Source organism: Eublepharis macularius, chromosome 8 (genome assembly GCF_028583425.1).
Source record: "Eublepharis macularius isolate TG4126 chromosome 8, MPM_Emac_v1.0, whole genome shotgun sequence".
NCBI lineage: Eukaryota > Metazoa > Chordata > Lepidosauria > Squamata > Eublepharidae > Eublepharis > Eublepharis macularius.
In genome coordinates this window covers 89,329,329-89,356,991 of record NC_072797.1, presented here as the reverse complement: position 1 = coordinate 89,356,991, position 27,663 = coordinate 89,329,329, and the positions used below count along the sequence as shown (strand labels likewise).

The 27,663-nt window shown below is 41.0% G+C and overlaps 1 protein-coding gene across 1 annotated transcript; it reads right to left on the bottom strand.

Moving 5' to 3' along the window:
• Positions 1-182: 182 nt before the first annotated feature.
• SLC35D2 (solute carrier family 35 member D2) lies at positions 183-25,956 on the bottom strand. The gene is made up of 12 exons (XM_054986217.1): positions 25,746-25,956; positions 20,643-20,676; positions 16,563-16,649; positions 15,752-15,819; positions 13,681-13,752; positions 10,762-10,830; positions 8,286-8,388; positions 7,451-7,543; positions 6,004-6,071; positions 4,925-5,003; positions 3,817-3,899; positions 183-3,732 (listed from the first exon to the last, which is right to left on the bottom strand). Exons 1-12 carry the CDS (start codon positions 25,862-25,864, stop codon positions 3,630-3,632), a joined length of 978 nt encoding a protein of 325 aa, XP_054842192.1. The 5' UTR covers positions 25,865-25,956; the 3' UTR covers positions 183-3,629.
• Between the last annotated feature and the right edge of the window lie 1,707 nt (positions 25,957-27,663).

Below are 27,663 nucleotides of genomic sequence, written 5' to 3'. Positions count from 1 at the left end.
GAAATCTGTTTCCTCTTCGTTTTCCACCATTTACTTCATTGATGGATCTTTCTTTTCATTGTTATTTTATATTTAAAATAATATGAATAAGCCCCAAAGGGGAACATTATAATGACAAATAGGATTATTAATCCAAAAGGCATACTATAAACGTGATCAAATAAAACAGACAAGTAGGTGCCTTCATTATCCAGGGATCTTTAATTTTGCTTGCAGGTTGGCATTTACCAAACTACTGAAGACTTGTTGTCCTTTATATTATGCAAATGATTCCACTGTCTTTGTTGAATTACCATTGTTCAGAAATTCACATTTATAATTTTGCAAGATTGAGTGAAACAATAAGAAAAACATTTCCAAGGTGTCTCCAAATGTGCTAATCAACTCCTCACTGAAGTCATACGGAGCTACTTTATGAGATCCAGAAATGGAAAGCCTAGACACATATGCAAGGAAAGGTAAGTATTTGAAGAAATTGGTGTACACTGAACACAATTTCCACATGTAGTATTTGGAATTATTTCACTCACTGAATAGCAATCTTGAATAACAGTGGAATCCTAAACAGTGTTATGCCCTTTTAAGTCCATTAAGGTTGACAGGCTTAGAAGGGTGTAACAGTGCTTAAGAATGCACCTACATCTACAGAGAGCCAGTTTGGTGTAGTGGTTAAGAGCACGGGACTCTAATCTGGAGACCCGGGTTTGATTCCCCATGCCTCCACTTGAAGCCAGCTGGGTGCCCTTGGGCTAGTCACAGTTCTCTGGAGCTCTCTCAGCCCCACCCACCTCACAGGGTGTTTTGTTGTGGGGATAATAATGACATACTTTGTAAACTGCTCTGAGTGGGCATTAAATTGTCCTGAAGGGCGGTATATAAATCGAATGTTGTTATTATTATAATTATAATCTCTTACAGGGCCTTTGCTCAGTTTTTATTATATATATGTTTTAGGTTCATAACAACTGGAAAGTGTTTTATCATTTACTACCATTGAATTTCATCCAGAAGAGGATGGTGTAGATATAACATGCAATCTTCCTTCATCAAGGAAAGAATATATACCCTGGTGGATATAAAATGTTGAAAAGTATTAAATATTGCACAGAATGTTATACTTTACAGGAAGCTTTTGTATTACACCCAGACTTTGACTAGCATTTTTTTCTAAACAGCAGCAAAACAAAACAATTACTTACTTAGTTATGGGCTTAGCTACAAAATAACTACTGCCATGTCAAAACCTGACCTAGCAGACACAGTATCTGCTGATACAGAAACATAACTCAATGGGTGCACTGTGGACAGAAAGTCTTGGTGGTAGTCTGTGTATGGGAGTCTCCTCAAACAAAAGAAGCAAATCATTCAAAAGAGCCCATAAGAAAAGGTTTTCTTTTTTAAAAAATCAAGACCTTGCAAAAAGACTGGAGCTATTAATTGCTATCACAAATCATGTCTCTGTTTGTTAGAAACAAGGCACTTTTTCTGGCCTTTTCCTTTCCCCCAAATTAAAGTGCAGCTAATGCTTTACATGCATCATTAGAACATTTCTCTACATCACTATGATTTTTGTTCCGTTTTATTTTAGCTGAATTACATGGTATAGGAAATGCAGGGCCATTGCCCTCCCCGTATCTCCTCCCATGTCTCTTCAATAAGACATGTGCTGTACTCTCACCTCCACAAGCAGCAGCCAATGAATCAGTGCTAAAAATGGGGAAAAGCTGGTCAATGCCATGTTGTATCATGTGTCTTTACATTACTGGAGAAATGCAGGATGAGACACAGGACTGAGGCAATCACCATTTCCAAGAACAAGCATTAATGGCCTTCATCCATCTAGGCAAACAGACAAACCCCTAAAAGCAAGATAGCTTGGCCCAGTTCCAGAAATCCAGGGGACCACGTGAGCTGGAAAGATCCCCACCCCCCGTTGTGTAGCCTCTGATGTTCCTGCTCAGAAAAAACCTCCGATGAGAGTTCTGATGAACTGAGGAAACACTTTTAAGTGCATCAGGAGGATTTGAGTCCAGTGGCGCCTTAGAGACCAACAAGATTTTCAGAGTGTAAGCTTTCGAGAGTCAGAGCTTCCTTCTGAAAAAGCTTACACCCTGAAAATCTTATTGGTTTCTAAGGTGCCACTGGACTCAAATCCTGCTGTTCTATGTGGGATGTGAATGTCCAAATTACAAAGTGGGTGAAAGAGAAGCTACTGCCACGCAGATGGTAAATGTCCAAAAGCATCTTCCAGAAGCAAGGCAACACCGAGCTATTTGCAACCTTGACAGCAACTGTGAACATGCTAAATTCCAGATAGTACCTCTGTGCTAGAAGAGTCACGAAGAATGTAGCTCACCTTAGCTCTGTCTCATGTTAATGAATCTTAACCAGAATACAGAGTTTAAGTAAAATCATATTAAACCAGTGAGTTTTCGGTACTCATTTCCTTCTTGTATACTGCAGGGCATCCTTTTGTGCCTGCATTATTTCACAGCACCTGTCAGGAATGTTCTGGACTTCTGCATCCGAATCATCACCACCAACACAGACAGTGTGGAATTAAAAGGGAAAGTGCTTGGAGATGGGTTTTAGGGCCATTGCACAGCACTCTTTCTTCCATAACTTTTTATGCTCTCTTGACTATTCATTGTTTTCTCTCAACTAAACCCAAGGTGGAAGTCTGAACATTCTGACTGTGACAGCTCAGAAAAGATGACTGGAAGCGGGCTTTGATACCACAGACAGCAGTCGCTTCACAAGGAGAGTTAAGGAAACACAACTGCCCTGATAAGAGAAGAAGCCCTTATTCCGTACAGTGAGTGCAAGCCTGATTCAAGGCACCTAAGGCACAACACATTTCCAGTATACGATGTGCTTTTAGAGCATTCAATGCTTAGTTTTGTACACCAGGCAGTGCACACACATGGCTGGTGGAGACATTCCTGGGATCATACTGGCTGTGCATTTTAAGACAATGTAGTAGAGCTGGGGCTGACACAGGAGAAAATGCTTCCGCATACGTACTCTCTGCACTTTGAGCAGCACATAAGAGGTGGATGGAGCCATAAGGCCATGAGACAAGACCATGCATCAGCTGGCTGCCTGCAAGTCAAACAACATGTTAAGCTCTAATAGAGACATAGAAGCAGGCCATAGAGTGTGATTGCTTATGTAAAAAGCAGCAACTTGCTAATTCTGTCTGCACACCCCTAATCCTTTTTTAAAGTTTAAGATCGCATTTTATTCCAGATTCCACGGTCACCAGTGAGACAGCCTAAAGGCAAACCTACTGTATTTGAATAGGAGTATTCTGACAAAGTAAATGATATGACAGTGTAAAATACAAAAATCTGGAATTAGCTAAATGCAAATTTTATGTACAGGTATCATTTAACCGGCTAACTGTCTCAAGGAGAGTGCAAAAATATTGTACTATTGCATTCTGATACATAAGAATCAGGCTCATCTGTTATCTACTGATTTTCAGATGTAACATTCTGTCCCAAAACATTGTTTAGCCTAGGATGCCCTGGGCCACAATGTGCAGTGAGGTATTCTTGTTGCATTCCTGCGTGTGCTTGCCTGATTTCCACCAGAACTGGCATCCTTTTTCACACCACTTTCTTCTGCTAACTCTTGGTACTGGATATCAGATTTTCTTCATCTGTTGCATGCTTACGGCTGTCCTGTCCCCATATTGTTAGAAATGAGTATCTCAGTCCCCCTGCCAAGCTAAAGGAGAAGACAGATCAAAATCAGATATCTATGTCAGACATCCTCCATGGCACAGTGACATGTATTCAAAACTCCACTCACCAGATATTGAGCCCTATGAAATTCAACACAGAAAAGATGTAGTCTCCACCAACCAGCATTCCTATGTAAGCGATGGACACATTCTGCAAACAAAAAATCGTCCCTCTGGTTAGCTTTTTATTATTGCTTGCTGTGCTTCTACAGGTGGTTCCCAAGAATTTACAAACACTAAAAGAAACCATATAGATTTGCCTATGATGCATTTAACTAGTAAAAATATGGTTTGAGGCCTGTATAGGTCACAGGATAATGGAGGTTATCCCATTTTACCATGTCTTGCTGTTTCAGACTGTACTCTTCTGTATTTATATTCAACCAATAACTGTAGACTTTATGAGTTAGATTCAAAGTTTCCTATAAGGCTAGATTTCTATTGAATAGTAAGAGAAAATATATTTATTCTTCAATCAACAATATATTTATTCTAATTCCATGAAATGTACATTGTACCTAGACACCTTTCCAAAATCTGCTCATATTTGCATTATTATATGAGCTAAATAAAAGAATGCAGTTGAGTTAAATGAATACAGTGTTATTGGTAGTAACATTTTAGTGTATTTTTATACATGTGAAAGTTACCCTCCAATTGATAAGTCATAATGTTCTTGAAGAAATCATCAGTGAATAATACCATGCTTGCCTTAGGCTACAGAACTGCATCCCCAGTGGATAAATGAAATCTGGTTCCATCATAAACCTCTTTGTAGTCTTTCGAACTCAAAACTTTCTAAAATGAAAAGTTTTCTGTCTGTTATGAGGGGGTTAAGTTATAAAACGGAAAGAAGGTGCCTTGGCTCACCTCTCCAGTTTATCCAAAAGATCCAATACGAATATTACCCACCAATACCACATGTTCAGTTCCTTTTCATTACCACTATCCAATTCCCCAAATAAACAGAAAATTCACACTCTCTTCCTTCAAAAACCCTTCCATTTAGCATAGCCCTTCTAATTAAACTCACCTTAACAGCTACTAATGCATTGCCATCAAGACAATGAAATTTTTTAAAGTCAGACATGGTAAACCAGATGCAAGATTGCTTCGTAGTTTCCGTAACTAGTTCTGACATGCTCATCGGCATCAATCCATCCCAAGTTCACTTACCTTGATAGCACCAACCACTGTGGTTGTAAGGGCAGAATTGTAGTGGCTACAGAGAACCGTAGAATACATCAGAAGAAACCTAAAGCGAATAATTGTATCTTACAACCAGATCTTATGCACGTATTCCATCCCCCCACCCCCCCACCCCGATTCTTCCCACTAAAACTGCTAGTACTGTGACTGCACATTGATATTTACATGGTAATAGTCAATGTCCATCTTGGACAGAGCTATGTATACTCAATGTTTTTGGGGGGGGGGGGGAATGTCTGCCTCCATGTAATCCAAGAAGAAATTCATCTAAAGGCCTGAATAACTTATACAAAAGATAGTATGTTCGTACAGACTTTGATGCCACAGCAATTTCCACATAATCATGTAAAGCATCATGAGAAGAAACTGCCACATGATTTACAAAGCAATCCTAAGAAAAGTTATACTCTTTTAAGCTCACTGTACTGCAGGAATTCTCCCAATTTAAAAATGTCATGCGGTCCTGTCTTGTTTGGGATGAGGGGAGGAGTTCTTGTGTCCCCCATGCCATTTTTCAAGAGCCCAACCCCCTGGGAGGCAGGAGGGGAAGGAAAAGGAGTCTCTATTTCATGCCATAGTCTGAAGCAGGATCAGGCCTGAATGTCATTAATCTGGAGAACTCCTGAGGTAAAATGTCTGCAGTTCCCCCAGGGGTGCCATATCATCTAGCTGTACCCTTAGAATGGTGGCACTCTGTTTAGGATTACATTAGAATCTTTCAATACACAAAACCGGAGAGAAAATTAAGGATGTTACTTGGTATCTTTATTAACCTTTCATGGGGGTGGGGGGAGAACTGGAGGCACATTCCAGAAGAGAAATGAGTAACTTGTGGAAATTGTCTTTGCTCACTGCTAAAGGATAATTCCAAAATAGGACCCAAGACATTGTACAAGAACTGGACAATGAGTACATTGTTTTCTTTCTTCATTTGTTGTGACTATTTGCTGTTATCTCAGACTGCTGGCTATATGTAGGCCAACAGCAGTTTTGAGAGATGCAAAACCGCACCAGCCACTTCTTGCTTACTTGCAAAGCTGCCTTACCCCAATATACAGGAAAGCAGAAATTGACCAATGAATAAAATGTTGGTCCACTGACTGAAATCAGTGACCTAGAGAAAGAATAAAGACATTGCAGTTCTATTTTACTGATGATATTCTAAGAGTCAGTTGTACGAATATGATCTTTAAACATCTGTATATACTTATAGTGTATTTACTCAGCATTCATTTGGTTTACAAGATGACTTTTGATAAAAGATTCCATGCAAGTTCACACTCCAAGCCCCTCAAATATCTTTCAGGTGTGCTATAACACTTTTCTATTTAGAATTACTTGGTCAGAATAAGCCAACAATGACTTTCAATAGCCCTTTAATTTTGTGAGATTTGTGAGATTTTATGATAAATTTTATATATTGTGTTATTTTCAAGTGTTTTTATCCAGCTTGATCATGGCACAGAATGGCCCCAAATCTTTGCTAATTAAAAACAAGGAGCTGGATCAAATGGTTCTCTTTCACCAATCTAATGGCACTTTTACTAGTGGAAGAAAGTTTCTACTAACGGGGGGGGGGGGGGGGTGCCACTTCCCACTGCAGACCCTACCCTTTGCCTGCCACATGGTTTGTGAGGGCTCCCTGGCTCCTAGAAATAGAATTCCCTGGGGCCTCAGTGGATCAGCATGAAGGAGAGAGGGCAAAATACAATACTGTGAATTCTGCTCTAGAATAACATTTGATTTATATACCGTCCTTCAGGACAACTTAATGCCCATTCAGAGCACTTTACAAAGTGTGTTATTATTATCTTCACGACAATCACCTGAGAGGTGGGTAGGGCTGAGAGAGCTCTGAGAAGCTGTGACTGACCCAAGGTCACCCAGCTGGCTTCAAGTGGAGGAGAGGGAAATCAAACCTGGCTCTCCAGATTAGAGCCCTGCCACTCTTAACCATTACATCAAACTGGCTCTATTCGGAGGAATCTGGATCCCAGTCAAGCTTACTTTTTAAACAGATTAAAAAGAATGTAAATTGAGATACTGGTTACAAATGATTATTTAGAATTAAGAGATTGCTTTTAATCTCAAAAGGAAGAAGTCATCAGCCTTGAGCATTTTTATACAATCTCCATGAAATCAACGGCAACGTAGTAGAACATTATACGGGTGTGGCCCTAACAATGGTGAATGAGCCCAAGGGAGCAGTCTGCAGCATGACTACAAATTAAAACCCCCTATATGATCATCCCCAAGTGGGGAGCCAGTGATCACAGGGCACCTGGTCAGGCAACAACTAACATGCATTCACTATCCCCACAGTTGATTTATGTAGTCAGATTTAATGTTGATCCACAACAGTAATTTGTCTCAATGCATTTTTGAAGGAGTTTCTAGGCTACTAATGATAATTGGAAACCACACTCGGGAGATTATGTTCCATGGAAATAATGAATGCAGGATCCCATCCTGTGTTTTGTACATGCCACTTACCTGCTGGAAGTCTCCAGTGAAAAAACTTATGAGAACTGTAGGAATTACCATAAAACAGGCATTATAAAATATGACTCCATATTTTCCCAGCTCCTGTATAAAACAGATACACCTGTTTACTTGGCAAGCTAATGTAAGAACATTAATCTATCTGGAGATTTTCTACTGAAATCTGAAATTTATTTCCAAATGGCAGCCTAAATAGGAAACACAGCAAATAAATGTACTACATTACTCTGTCTACCTACAGTTTCAATGACACATTTCTGTAAGACACACTTTATGGGAGGGGTAATGGTTCAGTGGTAGAACATCTGCTTTGTCCGAGGTTCAGTCCCTGGCATCTCCAGTAAAAGGATCAGGCAGTAGTTGAAGCCCTCTGCCTGAGGCCACAGAGAGTGGCTGCCAGTTAAAACAGACAATACAGACCTTGGCAGACCAATGGTCTGACTCAATATAAGGCAGCTGCATGTGTATACACAGGTGTATAAAATTCAAGCTGTTTGCAAGGTCGTAACATAGTTCCAAACAGTGAAAAAGCTTGTAATCACAGTTTATATCCTGATCCAGCCAACCACACCCTAAATGGGCTACCTTTAGATGTTTCAGCTTCTTAAGAAATAGACAGTTCCCACAGGACGTTAAATATGTATGCCAAGGCTTAAAAAATCCTGGGCACGTGGTTACCCAAGAACTTGGAATCTATAAATGTATAGCTGGCTTCTAGGCTGCTGTAAATATGTTCATTTTTTATTAATAAAGTCATGGAGCAAAAAAGTTAGCATGTTAAAATGAGAACAGAACAGGAGGACAAATGAAAACACTATGAAGTTACCTTGGGATCAATTTTTTGCTTCGTATAAACTCCATTTACAGCTGTGAACATATCATTCAGTAACACAGAAGTGTAGCCTTCCAAACTGAAAGCCAGGTCAGATCTAGAAGAGAGAATATGTAGAAATGAAAGCATTTTAAAGATACCAACAGCCGGGTTGTTCTTTGCACGGTGACGTATTCCATATAGCTCCACCGATCATTTAAGTATTATACACTTAACAACACAAAATAACAAATCCTCTAGAGTTTAGAGCAGTTTAAAAAAACCCTGTTCTGCTAGACTTTTTACTCAGGGTTTGCTCTGATTCATTCCTGGCAACTTCTTCAATAATTAATTCAATGTTCCGTACAGCCAAAACTAAGATCAAACTAAGGAAAAGGAGACAGACAGGAAATGGCTGGGTAACACAATCTAACAAGTACTGTAGCTGAATCACCCTTAAATTCAGTGGACCTTGTGGTATCCCTGAACAAGTTCCACTGAAATTACAAAGCAGAGGTTATTCTGCAAATTGTGACATGACCGTCTGTTACTCTGGACGATCCTTTTCTCTCCTAGGATAACCACTTTTACATTTGAGACAATGTTTTCCACTTAATTATGCTCAAATTTTTTTGGTGATAAAAACCCCCACTTGTAACATTCCCACCACACAGCTAATGTGCAAGAAACAGCCATCATAAGCATAAGAGGATATTTTCATCTTTTTTTAATTTGCCATTTTGCCTGTACATGAAGTGCAGTACAGTAGCAAGCCTGATGCATCCAAAGCTAGTTTTTAATTGATGTTAATGCTCCACGAGCTTGGATTTTTTAAAAAAAAACTTGCCTAATAAATCTCAAGGACCTAAGGGAAATTTATTTGTATGCTTCAAAAAGCACTCCTCAGTCACATGATAATCCTCTGTTGAAACTGAGGGCAGTTTCTCCAGCTGGCCAGCTTGGTGACTCTGGATGTTACTGGGCTTCTGAGTGCTGGCACTGCCAGTTGATGTCATCCTTAAGTGTCCCCTTCCCCCTCGGGCTGCCTTGAGCTCCCAAGATCCAGCCAGAGGGCTCCTGGGCAGTTGGTCCGCTTGTCTGCCTGCTGCACAGGATGGCTCTGGGTGGGGAGAGGTCCTGCTAAGCGTGGGAGTTGTTGTTATGACATTCCCAGTGGGGTGGAGTTTGGTTACTGCAGATTATTTTCAGTAGGGGGAGAAGGACAGTACTATAAGCTTGAGAATCCGGCACATCTGATTATCACCTGAGGGTGGCTGATCCTCAGTCACTCCTGATGTGTGAGGCTCTTCTGCGACTGCTGGTGATTGTTGACAATCCCCTGTGGTGGGATTGTCCCCTTCTTCTGCTACATCTGGGACATCCCCACCGTCCCTCAATGTTGGCGAGGGGGGATCCCCCCTGCCACCTGATAGTTTAAAGGGACCTGCTGCTTGCAAGGCAGGAAAGGGCCCTTTAAACTGTCAAATGCCCCTTTTCCTGCTGCTGCTAAGAGGCCGGAAAGGGGCATTTAAACCGTACAAACCACAAACTGGTTCGTAAACTAGCCCCAGTTCATGCCAGTTCCTGGTTCCTGATAACCCACAAACCACGAACCTCATGGTTTGGTTTTTTTTGTGGTTCGTGCCCATCTCTACCAAGGAGACCATAAAAGAACACTTCTATGTAGTTTAAGTCCCATTTTTCTGAGCCTTGTGCAGCGTATCTAAATTGGCTTCCTGATCTACCCCAGAGATCAGAATATCATCTAAATAAACCAAGACATTGGAGATCCCCTGTAAGACTCCCTCCATGGCCCTTTGAAAAATTCCAGGAGCAGAGGACATGCTAAACGGGAGGCGAGTGTACCTAAATAACCCTATGTGAATGCATTGCATCTGACAAAGAGAGCTGTGGTTCTTGAAATCTTATGCCTCAATAAAGTTGGTTAGTCTTAAACGTGCTACTGGACTTTTTACTATTTTGCAACTTCAGACTAACACAGCTAACTCCTCTGTCTCAATGAGTGTTGATCATTAGCATTTCAGAACAAAGTTAAGCATGCTTTATTTCAATGGGACCTAAACATGGTTAACTGTGCACCAGATTGAGTCAAAACTGACCCAACATTCAGGGAATCCCAGCTTCTTCCCTAGTCAAGGGGAAGAAGTCTGGAATAAAAGAACTCCAATACTAACATACAATTTTGCAGACAAAACAAAGTAAATTCATGCACATGCTTTTAATTTACATTTATTCCAAGGACCAATTTAATTAATCAAATTGCACCTGCCCTTCTAGTTACAAAATCTGGGACAGTCTGTGCAGAATCCAATGTCTTCCCCTTCATCAATTACCTAACAGACATGGTTTGAGGACTGCGGAATAAAAGTATTTTGCAATATACATTTCCCAGGTGAATAACTGCAACCGTCTCTGGCAAAGCATCCTTATGCATGCTTAAAGAGCAAAAGTCAATGGTTTCAAGTCTTACCCAGCTGCTATAAAAGCCCCAAGGATGATTGCAAATACGCTGAGCACAATGCTCAATGAATAGCGCTTCCTATAAAGACAAACAATATCACTGAGTCCATGAAGAGGTTATTGAGGAATTAAGAGTCAACAATCTGAACTAGCATTACACCTGTCATATAATGATGTTTGTAACACCCCAAAATGAATCATAATACTTAGTTTATTTCACTGTACTAATTATAGCAGGTGAACAAGATGATACACTTTTCAACCTAAAGGTTTTGGAATCTTCTGTTCTGCTTTATTTGTACATGTTAAACTAATCAAAGCCCCCTCAACATTTTGATTTCTTCCACAGATTTGCTATGGGTACATAAACTCTGACAGTCATGTGGAGCTATCATTCCTCAAGAGCTGTTCCATTGATTTCAAAACTATGAGCAGGGAATAGCCCAGTCCTACAGCAGATTTTTTCCCATGATGCACAGTACTGATTTAGAGTTTAAATTACATTTTCTCCCCCATTAGAGAAGCTTGCATTATGGAAGAAAAGGTTGGCCTTTATAAATGAGCCCATCCCAACCATAGTCCAATCCTATACATCTTTACCTGGAAATAACTCCCATTGATTTAAATTACACTTTCTCTTTAGCATGCATACATCGTATTGTAACCCCGATCAGTATTAATATGCTGGGTGGTGTGGCTCACACTTGTATTTGTAAGCTACCTTATGACTATGTGTGGGGAAAGGTAAAATGTTTTAATAAGGTCTCGTTGTGCAACTGATGCTTCACAGTAAAGGGAAACCCATTCTGCTTTTTGATCTTAAGAGAAGCTATATATCTACTACATTGTGCTTGCAATAGTGAATGTGGAATGACTGAGCTGGTCATTCAAATTACCGGGGAAGCAAAGAATGTCTGCAATCTATCTTCAGGGAGGGAAGGAAAAGTTGCTAGATTTGTGCCTGATATCCTGCTCAGGCCTTTGAGAAAGAGATATTATTGTAGATATGCTGAAATCTGAGAAATCAGAGGTGGAATGACAGAGAAGACAGGATATTGAAGCAAGAGGGAAATCTGAAGGAACCTGTGACAGACAGGAGGCTGTCCCTGAAAGGCAGAACAGCCGCCCGACTGTTTCATCCCTGAGCCTATGGGAGTGCTGCTTCAGCATCCAATCACCTTTCAGAGGGTGGCTGGAATGTTGGAGGGAAACGCAGCAGCAGTCCAGGGCTGCCTCAGCTAGAGAGCAGACAGTTTTGTGCATAGCTCTGCCTGGCATTGTGACAGAGTGGTGTAGCTTTACCTCTGGGAGAGGACAGAATTGTGAGGACTGCTTCTGGTGATGAGTAGCCCTTGTACCCTTTAGTCTGCCTCTTGGGAAAGGGCAGGCTGGTCTGGGTGGAACCCTGTGCATGTGTTCCAATCTGGTGGTTAGGCAGTAAAAGCCTACTTATAACCACAAGCATTAAAAGGAATTTAAACCACAACCTGAAACCATAACTAGCTTAAATGTATGTGCCTCAGCCAGGTTTCTCCTTTGAATGCTGGGAGATCTGGGCTGCTGATCTGTTCTTTAAAAACAGCCTCTACGTAAATAAATCTTCTTTGTTAATTTTTATAAAACTGCTTCAGTGATCTCTGAGTTCTCATTACTTACCACAAAACTTACCCCACAACAGCGAACCCAAAGCCTTTACACTCACTACCATAAGTATATTTAGTAACTGAGGGGATTTTTTTAAAATAAAAAAACCACTTGTATTCTGTAATACAAAATCCTCAGAACTTTTAAACTGTGTACAGAAAAAGTCGCCCCATCTAACATCTCAAGCTAACACATTTTCCTAACTTCATTCAAATTCAGTTTTTTAAAAATCTACACACTTTTGGAGACTCAAAGGTAAAAGTAAGAGTATTTCTTTTTTAAAAAAAAATGTGATTTCTTTCAAGGCTGAATTTGAGAATACAGACATACATATACATATAAAACAAACTTTTTTCCCTAATGTTTTTGAAATATTTCTATTTTCCATCTCTCCCTTGCAAAAGAAATCCTGCCTGAAACTGAAATTGAATTGGATTCAAACTAAATTGGCAATTTCCATTGAGCCCACTTTACACTACCGTAAGTATATTTAGTAACTGAGGGGAAGGTTTATATTTCAGAATAAACCTACTTCCCCAAAATTATAAGAAGCTGTGTGGATTCCCTCGGAAGAAAGGGCTTGTCACTAGGGTTGCTAGCCTCAGTTCCCCTGGAGAAAATGGCTGCTCTGACGGGTGAACTCCACAGAGGCCCCTCCCCAAACCCCACCCTCTCCTGGCTCCACCCACAAAATCTCCAGGAATTTCCCAACCTGGACATGGCAACCCTACTTGTCACAGAACCATTTACAGCCAGAAGGGACTGCATACAGAAGTGTGAGAGACAGGAACACAAGGGAAGCTGGCCAGGATAGTATAGTTAAAAGAAGCAGGACATAGATGGCAGGATGCTCAAAGTCATGAAGCTGAAAGAGCAATGGGAGGTGGAAACACAGATCTATTGAGAAAATGTAGCTGGGCTAAAATCTAGATGTTGTGACAGAAAAGTGGACTGTTAAAGCAAGTGATTAGATGTAGATTCTAACTATATCTCTAAGAATTTTTTAAAATAGCAAATTCTGCCAGTTGGGGCTGTAGCACTCTGACCTAGCAATGGTAAGGGACCAAAAATATTTTCAGTACAACTAATCAACCAATTATTTGGCTCCAAGTTTCTTGTTTTCACAGACAGAACCAGCTGATGTATTTTTTCCTTGCAAATATTTACTTCAAATTCTATTAACAGAAAGAGTCACCCATCTAAGCATTCTGACCCAATACCATAAAAACATTATTTGATCAGTTAGGCTTCAGAGGTATTTAAAAAATGAGTGTCAAATACTTACCCAAGTATAATGACTTCCAGCAGTAATGTAAGTGGAATGGTAAACTTCCTAAGGACTGTAAACATTGGCAGGCTGGGTTTTTTTAAAAAAAAAGAATCTAGGTTGTGTCAGTTACAAATTTTTATGAGTTTTTATCTATTTTTGTTAAGTTGAAGATGAAATCATTAGACTAGCATTAAGAATCAGCCTGAACAAATTCTCAGCCTCTCTCATAGTCAAATGTCAGACTGACACCAAAGTCTGATTAGACAACAGTATTGCTGGAAATGAGATTTTTTTAAAAATAAAAAATCCACTTGTATTCTGTAATACAAAATCCTCAGAACTTTTAAACTGTGTACAGGAAAAGTCGTCCCATCTAACATCTCAAGCTAACACATTTTCCTAACTTCATTCAAATTCAGTTTTTTAAAAATCTGCACACTTTTGGAGACTCAAAGGTAAAAGTAAGAGTATTTCTTTTTTTTTTTTTTTTTAAAATGTGATTTCTTTCAAGGCTGAATTTGAGAATACAGACTTACATATACATATAAAACAAATTCTTTTTCCCCTAATATTTTTGAAATATTTCTATTTTCCATCGCTCCCTTGCAAAAGAAATCCTGTCTGAAACTGAAATTGAATTGGATTCAAACTAAATTGGCAATTTCCATTGAGCCACTGCATATCCCCCTCATGTTATTCCCCAGGGTTCCCGTTCCCCATGAGCAGCATTTCATAGAGACGGCAGGCTGTAGTGAGGGGGAAGGCAGAAAAGTTCTAGTCTGTTAAAGGAAAATTTAGTCTGAATCCAACCCCATTATCTTCAGGTAGTCTTTTCTTCCCCTAAACACTGAGTCATAAACCAACATCATCTTCATGAACTGGCATCATCTCATTGTTAGTACATGAATACCTAATTCATACACTCAGTGGCCCACGTATGTGGCTATTATAACACAACCACACAGGTGGAACTGCATTTGGCAAGCCACTTGTGTGACAGTAGTTCCACCCTTTACATAGAAACTGTTTGCTGAATGAGTATCATCAAACGCTCATGTCTGAATACCTCAGGGTCCCTATTGAGTTGCACCCTTCTAAAGCAGACACATTCTGCTTTGAGTTCCAGTGAGAAAGGCAGACTATAAATAACATAAACAAACAAAATGAATATGGGTGTTTAAGGTTTGCTTGTCAGTTCATATTATACCCATTTGTTGCAGGAAACCCCAGCATGTACATGGCAAACATCATAGCCTCCTCAGGTTGCCATTCTGTGTACCAAATCAGCTGGATTTTATGTACACCAATGTGTACATTACACAGAACATGTTTGCTACATTTCTGCATTTCAAGTAGCAGCATATATGAAACAAACCCAGATCGGCACTCATCAAAAGACAGAAAGTATCAAAATACAAAATATAATGGATTGGACCCAAACTACTTTCACCAGAGCAAAAAAGGGCTTGCAGAAGGTATCTTTGCTGCTTTTCTTGTCAGTCACCAGCCCCTTTCATTCCCCCTCCCCGCAAGTCATTACTGAAAGTCAAGAGGCAGCCCTTAAAAACAGTGGGGAGCAATATGAGGAAGCTGCACAGAAAAGTAGTACTTTTTTCTGGAAAGGAGTAAAGCAAGCAGAGAGCACTCCCCTCCCTATGTAATTTTTGCTCAAGGGAGGAAGAATTCCGCACTTTTAAGTTCATGTATTACATTCCATACTGTTCTCAAGGGTTCCCTCAATCATCAGGTTTGGCTTTTAGGGCAACAGAGGCTAGAGAAGGAAGGAGAAAACGGCAAAGAAGTCCAGATCTAAGCCAAGAGTTTAAACAGAATGACTAGTTTTATCATGCTTCTCTAAGCACAAGATGTATAAATCCCTCCTGCAACAACTAATTTGTGAACTGCTTTTAAACACCAAGACTCTCCACACAGTTTACTTACATGGCAATATACCTCTTCTCCAAATGCACATATAGAGAAATAAACAGCATAGCTTCGATATACCCAAACTTTAGCCTCAGACTTTTTACAGACAAAAAGTAAATCAAAACCAAACTGCTCAGTAATAATCCAGTTTTTATTGTACCTTAGCTTGCTTGTGCTTGACAATCCACTTATGTGATTTCCCACATAAATCAGAGGAAGTGGAAACAGCTGCAAAAAAATGAGACCACCTGTCAGTTACATACTACTGTGAAAACAATACACTCCAACAACATTTTCATACAACCAGCTACACTCCAGTAACTAAAGAAAACATAATTGTGAAAGTAAACTTTGTCAATGATTATACTTTGTGTACTTTGCCGTAGCCAAGATAAACTGCTGCAACTCCTGTTGCTTCAATAAAGGTACACTGCTATTGCAACAATTAAAGATCATACCCATGATAAAGGAGAAAAAAAAACACAAAACCACTTGGAATGTCAGACACTTGACCCTGGCTAAGCTTAACATGAAGACCCCAATGGCAATGTATACAAAAGTGGTCAACATGGGCTAGGATGGCAATTAAGATTCCGTCTTTTCTTGTACATACTAGATGCTTGTCTCTGAAAGACAAGTTTACATGGCACAAAACTAGCTCTGTATGTCAGATAGGAAGTGTGCATCTTCCCAGGAGCTGACTAGCAGCGCAATCTACCCACATACATATACCCTGCCAGAGCAAATGAGGGGGAGGGGGAAGACAGGTACTATGCCTGGCTTTTTTTCTATACTAGGACATGAAGCAGCCAGGTAGGTAGAGGAGTTTTGAATTGGGAAAATGGCACAGGGAGGGGAAAGTGTCACACACACCCTGCCCCAACCAGTAGGACCATTGCTGATTTTTAGAACTGATAACATCTTGGGAATTCCACCGAAGGCCCTCAAATTAAGATCAGTGCATCTCTTACCTTCTTAGGTATATTTTTGTCAAAATCAGGGAAGTGAATTATTTTATTTAATTTTGACACATACAAGATCAGAATAGTAGTCATCATCTAAAAAAAAGAAAATATAATCATGCATGCAGCAACAGCAAAATACTATTTGAAATACACAGCTGGGGTGAGTCACAGACCACTCACTCTATTATCTTGCCAAAGAACTGTATTGCTGTGCTGCAATAACTCCTTTTATATCTGATGAAGAGAGCTGGGGCTCTCGAAAGCTTATGCTACAATAAAGTTGGTTAGTCTTAAAGGTGCTACTGGACTCTTATATAACTACTTTTAATACTTTCATTTTCAGCCCAGTTTGCAGATTTTACCAGTGATGGCTGGCGTTGCTCTCCTGGAACAAAACGGTCACTAAAGCAGTGACTTATTATTATTATCATCGTCAGCATCTGTATCATCATCGTTATTAATAGTCTGCCATTCTCACTGAGATCCAAGGTGGATTACACAGTGCAAGTGAAAATACTTGAAATTCCAAAAAGTTCTTCAAAAGTGAATGTGGTAAAACACAATCTACAGTTAGGATATCCATTGAGCAAAGTACAATAATGAAAAACAGTTAACACATTCTGTGAAAGAAGACATAATAGCATATGGGAGCAGAAAATTTGAAAAAGAAGCTTAAAGTCAAGCACAGAAATTAAATCTTTCTGAAACAAAGCATGTTTAGCAACATGGGAACCTCCTAGTAGGCACATGTCTACATAAGGAGACAATACAGCACAGAGTGCCCAACAGAGTACCGTATAGTCCCTGTCCCTGTCAAGGCATCCCTCTGTGCTATTTTTTATGACACAGTCCTATAATCTGGGTAGAAAGCCCTCCTGAATAATTCTGTTTTGCATCGTTTGTGGAAAGCCAGGACAGTGGGAGCTTTCCTGACCTCCTAAGTCAGGCCATTCCACAAGGTGGGGGCTATCTCAGAAAAAGCATGTATGCAGGCAGCTGTTCATTTTGCCCAGCTGCAGGGCAGTATCTGCAGAAGGCTCTGTCCAGATTAGAGAAGCTGCTGTAGTGGAACATTGGGGGAGAGATGGTTGCACAGATATGAGGGGTGAAGGCCATGAAGGGGTGAAGGCTATGAATGTGATAGTCATGACCTTGAATTGAGCCCAGTAACTGATGGGAAGCCAATGAAGTGACTACAGAATGGGAGTGATATGCATGCTCTATCTAGCGCCTGAGAATAAATGAGCTACAGCATTCTGCATCAGCTGGAGTTTGTCCAAGGTGACTTTGAGGGGGGACCTATGTAGAGTGCATTAGAGAAGTCCAGTTTCGATGTTACTGTGCCGTGAATTCAGGTGGCCAGAGTGACTGTGACAAAGTAGGGGGCCATCTTCTAGGCTAGTCTGAGTTGTAAGAATGTCTTTTTCACAGCTACATTTACACTAGTGCCAAAATTGTGGAAACCTTTTGGAAAAAAGTGCATTTTTGAGGTTTGATGGCTCATAACACCACTTTTGGGGGGAGTAATACCATAAAATTATATATCAATGGAAAGATAATTTAATCAAGAATGTATTGCAACAAGATTTGTTCATTTATCTATATTCTATCAAATGTTATAGCCAAATAACCAGGAAAAGGAAGTACAACTTGCTTAGGTTGCTATGAAGTAGCTTTCCTTCATTTGAATGTAGCCAATGAGCATGAGTCTTTAGAGAGCCAATCAGGTGTCATCTTGTTTTGGCAATGAGCCAATCAGGTCACAGTAGGATTCAGCTATTGATGTCATGTATTGGAGCTGAGAGGAGGTCATTTGTCAGTGTGTTATGTGATTGCTATAAAGTTGGTTGGTTTTGTGTTCTTTCATTTAGTGAGCTTGTAAAATGTAATACAATAAAAGAAATGGCACAAAGAGTTGACTGGTCACCCAGAAAGCGATGTAAAATAGTACTATTAAGTGAACAAGGCTACAGTTATGAAGAAATTAGAAGAAAAAATGGTGGAAACTTAACCAAAGGTGGCATTTCTAAATTTTTGAAGAGGTATAAGGCAACTCAGTCACTACAAAACCAGACTGGTAAAGGCAGGAAAAGGTGCACACAAGCAAGGGATGATAGAAGAATTGAGAGACTGAGCCTAGGTGACAGAAGAAAATCATACAGAACAAAATGGCGCAATTCAATGTGAAGTTGAGTGCAAGGAATGTTCGGCGCAGACTGGAGGAATTTGGTCTTAATGCTAGAATTCCAAGAAAAAAACCATTGTTATCTCTCAAACAAAGGCTGAAAAGATTAAACTGGGCTAAAACCCATGTTAACTGGACAGCGGAACAATGGGACAGTGTTATTTGGAGTGATGAGACCAAAATCTCCGTTTGGTAGTGATGGCATAAAATACGTGAAAAGAAGAATCGGAGAAGATTTGCATTCTGATTGCATTACACCTACAGTAAAACACCCAGTTAGTGTTATGATATGGGGTTGTATGACATCAAAAGGTGTGGGCAGAATTTGCGTGATAAATGGCAATATAAATGCCCCAAAATACATAAATAAAATACTTGAGCCCAAACTGAAGCCTCCCACATGTGATCTTCTCCAAGATAATGAAGCATTTATATTTCAACAAGATTCGGCTCCATGTCATCTTGCTGCTGTGTGCAAAAAGTGGTTTCAAGATAATCATATTCCACTGTTGGAATGGCCTGGGAATAGGTCATACCTTAACCCCATCGAAAATCTATGGAGCCGACTAAAGAAACTGGTTAGTGAGAAGCAACCCAGCAATAACTCAATCGTGGTTTCACATTATAACAGCTGCAGAACTAAAAAACTTGGTTCACTCCATGGGAAGGCGTTGTAAGGCTGTAATTAAAGCAAAAGGTTACCCAACTAAGTACTAACTGACATGGTGAGAATTGTTGTATAACTCATTTTTTCAGATTCCAAGAAACCCAGAAAATATTTTTCTAGAAATAGATTTGTTAAAACAAGTAGATAAAAACAAGCTGGTTACAATAACAACGTTGTTAGCAATTGCTAGGATAGAGATTGCCAAGAAATAGAGAAATAAGAAAGGGCCCTCACTACAAAATTGGTATGATTCCACCTGGAACCATTTTATATTGGGTAAAGTGGATTGCTCTACAGGCATTCAGAATTTGGAAGCCTATAGAAAAAATTTCCAAGCAATATGGTTTCCTATTGTGCAATTTTTGCAGGAAAAAGAAATTGTTTCTTCTAACATTCATTGTCAAGAACTACTGAATTTCTAAATGTATGGAACTCCTTAGGAATTGTCATATTTTGAGTTTTGTACGGTTGTTTTAAGTTAATGTGGAATGGGTCTTGTATGGTTATGTTTTAAGTTAATGTTGAATAAATTTATTATTAAATTAAAAAAAAGAATTGTTGTATAACTCATTTTTTCTATGTGTTTCAATTTTCTTCTTTATAACTACTGGTTCTAAAAAAAAATTCCTTCATAAAAGTTATTGCATTACATTCTTGGTTAAATTATCTTTCCCTTGATATATAATGTTATGGTATTACTCCCAAAAAAAGTGGTGTTATGAGCCATCAAACCTCAAAAATACACTTTTCCAAAAAGGTTTCCACAATTTTGGCCACTAGTGTACTTACTCCTCTAGCAGCAGCACTAGGCCAAGGATCTTAACTCAACCAGGGTCAATTGAACCCCATCAAAGGACAGAAGCACAATGTCTTTCAACATCTCTGCTTTTCCAATCAACATCACTTCCGTCTTGCCTCGGTTTGATTTCAATTTGTTTTGATGACCAAGGCCCACCTTGAACACTGTACTAGCACTTAGCAAGGGGAAACAATTGTTCAATATGTCTTACTCCCTTCAAACTATTCAACCTTTTAGACCTCTGCAAATAGCATATCTGCAGAAATAAGTGCATGGTATTTGGTTAATATCCACAGTGATTTCTCAAAAGGGTAAGTAAAATTCATTCATGCAAAACAGAAGCTCCAATTCATTAACAATAGCTAAACTTGGTTTTGCAAACTGATCCATTGAACAAATTCACCTATATGTAGTACCTTTTATTTTTGAACATACCTGTCCAACTCCCAGAAACAATGGAGATGGGAATCTATAAAGAAAAAAGTATGTTAAAAATCATTTTCAAACAACATAATGTACATTAACCACTTGAAATTTCAGAGAGTTATTCAAAGGTGAATGTGGTAAAACACAAAACAAAATGTATCAACCTAAAGTTATACAAAATGTCAAAAACTTGTTCCCGCACTAGAAAGTAAGAATATATGTGTTCATAAGCCATGACTTGTTCATAAGTTAGTGTTGTATAGTGGTTAGTATGCTGGCCTAAGACTGGGAGATTCAGGTTTACAGTTCTGTTTGCCCTGAACCTTGTGAGTATGTAAAATGCCAGCAAGTCACAGCTGACTTATGGTGACCCCCATAGGGTTTTCAAGGCAAGAGACAAACTTGGTTTTCCATTGCCTGCCTCTGCATAGTGGCCTCAGATATCTTTGAGGGTCTCCCATCAAAGTACTTACCAGGGCTGATCCTGCTTAGCTTCTGATTGCTAATGAGATTAGGCTAGACTGGGACATCCATGAAACTTTCTGGGTGAGTTACATGGTCACTCACCTTCTTTCAGCCTAAACTACCTCACAGGGTTGTTATAAAGAGAACTCTGCATGCTGCCCTAAGCACCTAAGAGGAAGGGCAGAATAAAAGTGCACTAGTAAACATTACATATATAAAATTTCCAAAATCAACCACCACAGAATGTGGAGAGAACCATTACCTCAAACAGCTTTGAGAGAAGATTGGACAAATTCAGGGAGAACATTTCATTATTAGCCATGTTTGGAGCTAGTTGCTGGGGGCAACACCAGAGAGAGGCTTTCGCCTCCACGCCCCCGCTTGTGGATATTGTGGGGCAACGGGACTGGCCACTGGGAAACAAGATGCCAGACTAGATGTGCTATTAGGCTCTTCTTCTTATGTTAATGTTGAAAAAGGATAGTGCAAGTCAATATAGAGTTCCCTCCCCAGGATTTTATTAGTTTCCAGCCAGTACACATGCTACCCTAATGGGAGGGGTCTCCTTGTGAGTTGGGGGGAATTAGCATTCAAGGAGATGCTGCAAGAGAGGGTACATTTTTGTCAAGTTGTCTCTGCTGCTATTGATTGCCTTCTGACTGTATATTTTATATGTGAATATATTATATTTTTAACAATCTATGTATGGTTTTAACTATAAATAAATTTTTAATGTGTTTTAATATGTTGTAATCTGCCCTGAGCCCTTTGTGGGGAGGGCGGAATAGAAATCCAAAGAAAATAAAAATAAAATAAATAAATGGGATCGCCATCCATATATCCCAGGATTGTTACCTTACAGAACTCTCTGAATGAAGGAGGAGGGTGTTCAACAGGAATGTTTTTTATTAAAGGAGCAGCAAAGGCAAACACACAAAAAATTGCACACAGCATACACACAGGGCTAACTAGAAAATCAGGGAGGAAAAAGGAGAGAGATTCAGGATAGGGTGATATTTACCAGTCCAAAAGAGAAAGGATGTCCATAAAGACAGCACCTTGACTGACCAGCACTTTGCAGTAGGAAGAAGACAGCACACACGTGTTTGACGATGTGCATAGGATCCAAGGACACACACATAGCATATGGCTGGGGGCAGCCTAGCATAGAGCAAAAACGTATCCTGGGGCAGAATTACGTCTCCCCCCCTCAAACAATAGCTTGATGGCTTGTCCAGAGGTGAAACAATAAAGTGGGAAAGGCTTGATTGTACATAGCTGGGAGGGACTAAAGTTGCTTGATGAGCCTGCTATAGTCAGATGGGAAGGGCTAATCAGGCCCCTGAACAGATTAGGAAAGGTGCGTGAGGAAGGTACAGAAGGATGTTGATGAGATCAAGCAGGAATCCTGGAAGACTTCTTTATTTTACTTAAGTGCTTCTCCAGGACATGGAGGGGTAGTTAGGCAATCTGGCTCACCCTTCTGGTAATTTTCCAACTCCAGCTAGGGTTGGCATCTGTTCTGCCTGGCCAGGCAGTGTTTTGTGCTTAAGGCACATGAGGAAGGGGCTTATGATATTTCATATTCATAAGCTGTCCTTTCAATGAGGAGACGGAGTATGACTGCTAACAGGTACAGTAAAAATATGAAAATATCTGATTTTTCAGTACAGTATTTTCATGTCAATAGAAAGAAAGACGAGCAACATGTAGACAGTACGAATTATTGGAAATTCATATGAATGAAAATCCCTATACACTTTTTGGTAGGTAAGAAAGTCTATTACTTCAATAAGGTTTAATTTTCTTCCTCCTTAGGGTTGCCAACTCCAGCTTGGGAAATTCCTGGAAATTTGGCGGTAATGCCTGGGGAGGGCAAAATTTGGGAAGGGTAGGGAATTTCAATGGAGCTGTAACGCCATACTCTCTGCCTTCTGAAGCTTCTATTTCCCATCTCAATGTAAGTTTAGCTTACATTGCTTTCATCACGTACCTTAGGAATTGTGATGTGCCAAACATCTTCTGTGATACCACCTCAGTGAACAAAGTTTCCACAAATCCGTAGTCCAACAGAAAAGCCAAATTAATGGCCTAAATTGCCTAACACTATCAATGCTAAACAGCAGTTGATCTCTTCATCAAACTCTTCCCCAACTGATCTTTCTTAGCTGTGTCCTGTGGAATTCCTCATTAGAGCTTCCATTACTCTCAGTGTCCTGAATAGCAGCTGATGTTCCTATCTGGCTCTAGCCCCCACTAAGGGAAAACTTCAGCTTTAAAAAACTAAACCTGGGAATTCGACTACTTGTAACTTCTTTGCCTGACCCTGTCCCATTTTGCCAATCCATATTTTGCCTACCTTCCTCATTCATCCACCTTGCAACTGCTCCTGGGTCCTCTTGCCATACCCATGAGCCTATTACAAAAAATGCACAGAGGTGGCAAGTCCATAATTCCACGGTCCAGCAACAGGTTCATATAGCTAAATGTGAGCCCAGCCCTGGAACTGCTGCCCTGTACCAACAACTCCAATTCTGCAGTCCATATCTCTGAATTCTGTTTTCCCTGATCATCATTTTGTTTCAAATACATGGATACCTTTGCTTCCAGATTAGAAACATAACTAGCATTTCTGCCTGAAGTCTTCTGTTCTAGATTCCCGGTTGTGACTAGGGGTGTGCAAGGCCTGCCTGATTCGGTAAACCTGATTCAGTTTTAACCATTTTGGTACTCTCATTTCGGTAATAGATTCGGCTTTTCAGCTTGATTCGGCCATTGTTTTCAATGAGAAAACCTTCTCTCGGCTTTCCAGGAGCCTGGGGAGGCATTTTCTCACTGAATCAAGCCAAACTTGGTGGAGACCTTCTCCTAACTCTCCTCTAACAACCCCCCAAGGTTCAGAAAGATTGGGCTTTGGGGGGCCATGTTATGCCCCCATCCCTCTATACTCTCCATGGCTCTCTATGGGGAAAAACAAACCCCCAGTTAAAATGCTTCCACTTTGGTTCCCTGGCACCAAAATGGCCCAGATCGGGCCTCTGGTGGATCACTCTCCCACTCAGCAGCAGCCCGATCCTGACCATTTTGGGCCCCTTTTCAGCCATTTTCAGCCCCTTTTTGCCATTTGGGCCCAATTTAGGCCCTGAATGGCCAGGATTGGGTCCAAAACAGCCAGGATAGGTGATGTCAGGGGGTGTGGCATATGCAAATCAGTTATGCTAATGACACACTTCTGGTGTTGTCAAGGGTCATGGCATATACTAATGAGTTATGCTAATTAGTTATGCTAATGAGTTCCTCCAGTTCTTTTTCTACAAAATGCTACACATTTAGAACTGCCTCTTTATCAGAACACCCACCAACAGCAGGAGAGGGGCTAAAATGTGGCATTTAGGAATTCAGGATTCATTCACTTACCTGGAAGCAAGTCTCATGGGAGAAAAACACGAGACTGGCTTCCAAGTAAATATAGTTAGGCCTGCAAGGTAAATAACATCTTGTGTTTGTTAATATGTCAATATTTTAAAAACAGTCCTAATTTCCTTGATCCATGAAAGCTTCAGGCTATATTAGGGTTGTCAGCTCTAGGTTGCTAACTTCCTGGAGATTTGAGGGCACAGCCTGGGGAAGATGGTCTTTGGGGAGTGGGAGAGCTTAGCAGGGATGTGATGTTATAGAGCTAGGGTTGCCAGCCTCCAGGTGGTAGCTGGCATTCCCCCGGAATTACAACTGATCTCCAGGCCACAGACACCAGTTCCCCTGGAGAAAACGGCTGCTCTGAAGGATAAACTCCATGGCATTATACCCTGCTAGGGTTGCCAGGTCAGGGTTGAGAAATTCCTGGAGATTTGGGGGGTGGAGCCTAGAGAGGGCAGGGTTTGGGGAGGGGAGGAGCCTCAGTGGGATATAATGCTATAAAGTGCACCCTTCAGAGCAGCCATTTTCTCCAGGGGAAATTGCCTCTGTTGCCTGGAGAGCAGTTGTAATTCCGGGAGATCTCCATCTACCACCTGGAGGCTGGCAACCCTAGGCTATATTCACCCCTGAGGTGCAAGCCACCAAGAGCTAGTGTGGTGTTGTAGTTACTGTTGGATAAAGCTCTAGGTGATCTCGGTTTAAGTCCCACTCTGTCATGGACGTTTGCCTAGATTACCTTGGGGCAGTCACACACACTCAGACTAAACCACCTCACGGGGTTGTTGTGCAGATAAATGAAGGAGAGGGGGATGATGGGATCTCACTGGAGAGCAAGTCAGGTAATGAATAAATAAAACCCTGTCTCTCTACTCTCCCTTTTGGCTTGTCACCCTGCGAACTTTGTCCTGAAGAGCTCTGGAAATGAACCTTGTCCCAAAGCAGCATTTATTTCGAAACGCCGCCCTGACAGCAGAGAATCACTGAAGCCTGCTGGCAAATGCAAACGTGAGATGAGGAAGGAAAAGCCACGGCGCGCTAAGGGATCGGGGAGCGCGCGGGTGGGGGCGGCGGGATGGGAAGGGCGAGCGCGACCAAGGGGCAGCAAGGGCTACATGGCCGCAGAACATCTGCTAAGACGAGGGGCACACAGAAGTTGCCAGACGGCACTGCCACGATCTGCTCGGGCGAGGGCAGCGTCCAAGAGGCGGGCGCCGCTGCTCTTGGTCTCACCTGTAAGCAGTCAGCACCGTCTTGTTCACCAGGACGATCAAGAATGAACAGGCTCCATAGAAGAGGGCGGAGAGCAGCCTGGGCAGCGGGGCAGCCACCGGCTCCTCTTCCGCTTTCATCTCCCGGCACGCGCAGCCAGTCCCGAACTGTTGGCCATGCAACGAGGCATTACCTGCGCTGCCGCCAGGAGCAAGTGCGGCCGGCTCCTCCCCGGCGGAGGAAACGAAGCCAACAGGAAGAAGATCGCGCTCGCCCGGCCTGTCCCCACCCACTCCGCCGCGGCGATGGGTCGCGCTCTCTTTTGATCCCGCTGAAACTTCGTGAAAGCGGCACGCCTGTGGCCTGGGCTAGGGCGCCCCCTGCTGCACGATTCCCTTATTCTGCGGCTGCATCCCACAGTTGCGTCTATCCAGGAGTTGCCAAAAATCTGGAGGGAAAAGTGCCCTGCTGCATGCGGGATTGGAGAGGTGAGACTTTTTCATGTTATACAGGTAAACATCACTTGGTAAATAACTTTCCATTTAATGACAAGACTAAAGCTATCGTACTTTGGTCACGTCATGAGAAGACAAGATTCTCTGGAAAGTCAATAATGCTAGGAAAAGTGGAAGGCAGCAGGAAAAGAGGAAGACCTAAAACGAGGTGGGCTTGACTCTATAAAAGAAGCCACGTCCTCCAGTTTGCAGGATCTGAATAGGTCTGTTAGAGATAGAACGTTTTGGAGGTCTTTCGTTCATAGGGTAGCCATAGGTTGGGAACGACTTGATGGCACATAACACACATAGGCCTCTGTTAAAGGGACAAGACATTTTTCTCCAGGTTGTTGGCTGTCCTATGTGGGAGATTATTTCGATTTAATAGAGAAGTTGCATGGAGGCACCATGTCCTAGATCGAAGAACCCAGCCTTTTTGAGCCAGCGGGCACCCTGGGAACTATGGCACAAGGTGGTGGGCACAACCACAAAATGCCAGGGAGTGAGGTTATGCATAGCTCACATAATTCGTGTATTTATTGTCTGCCTTTCTCACTGAGATCAAGGCAGATTATATACTGCCAGTGAAATACAATATACAACAGCTAGGAGCAAAGTATAATAATGAACCACATAACTTCCATATTTCAGGCAGAAGTTCTGTTTAACAAGCTGCCTTTTAAGCTGAACATATTGCTTAAAAGTATTTTCTTGCATACACACAGGTTACCTTTACTCACACAATGAAGAGGCTTGTGCTGTGGTGGCAGCCGCTGAAGTAACTTTTTAAAAATCTGTATAGCCAACCAGCTTTCCAATGGCCAATCAGAAGCCCTTGCTGGCCCACCCACTTCCTAAAAAAAAAAATCACACTGGGGACTTCTGAACTAGTGTGTGTTGGAAGAAGCCAGCTCATGCAAAAAAAAAAAAAAAACCTTTCAGGAGCCAGGTCCTAGCCAACAAACAAATCACCTTGTGGCACCTCAACTACAAATCTGGTTTTATTCTAGCATAAATTTCCATTGTCAGCTGGTTGATGCTAGAATAAAGGCCTGCTGCTGGGGAAGGGAGATGCTGTGGTCACCTTGGCAGACTGCAGTTTTTATCTTATTTTCCTCCAAGATAAATAGCTTCTCCCAATCATTTTGCAGTTGATGAAACGAGGTTTTAAGGTGTGAGGGATGTCAAAAAAAGATTCTTACCAGTTGGAGTTTTGTAATAGTAATGACATCAGTAATGTATGCCTTGATGTATTTGGACTTTTCATCATAATACTGTTTCAATAGGCCCACGACAGACAGCATTAAAAATCTGGAATAAGAAAAAAGCTACCTGGCTGCCAGCACCTTCAAAATGGAATCATATTGAATCTTTAAATGAAGCATTTAAAAATTTTGGAACGGATTTTTGGGAGGAATTAAAGCAGAAGGGTTTATATAGAATGA

Bases quoted from the DNA above. Each gene is read 5' to 3' on its own strand.
- SLC35D2 (XM_054986217.1), bottom strand. From the start codon at position 25,864: ATGAAAGCGGAAGAGGAGCCGGTGGCTGCCCCGCTGCCCAGGCTGCTC. The intron at 16,650-20,642 runs GTATGTTCAAAA...TCTTTTTTTTAG, and splicing joins TGTTTCTGGGAGTTGGACAG to ATGATGACTACTATTCTGAT. The intron at 15,820-16,562 runs GTAAGAGATGCA...ATTTTTTTGCAG, and splicing joins ACAAAAATATACCTAAGAAG to CTGTTTCCACTTCCTCTGAT.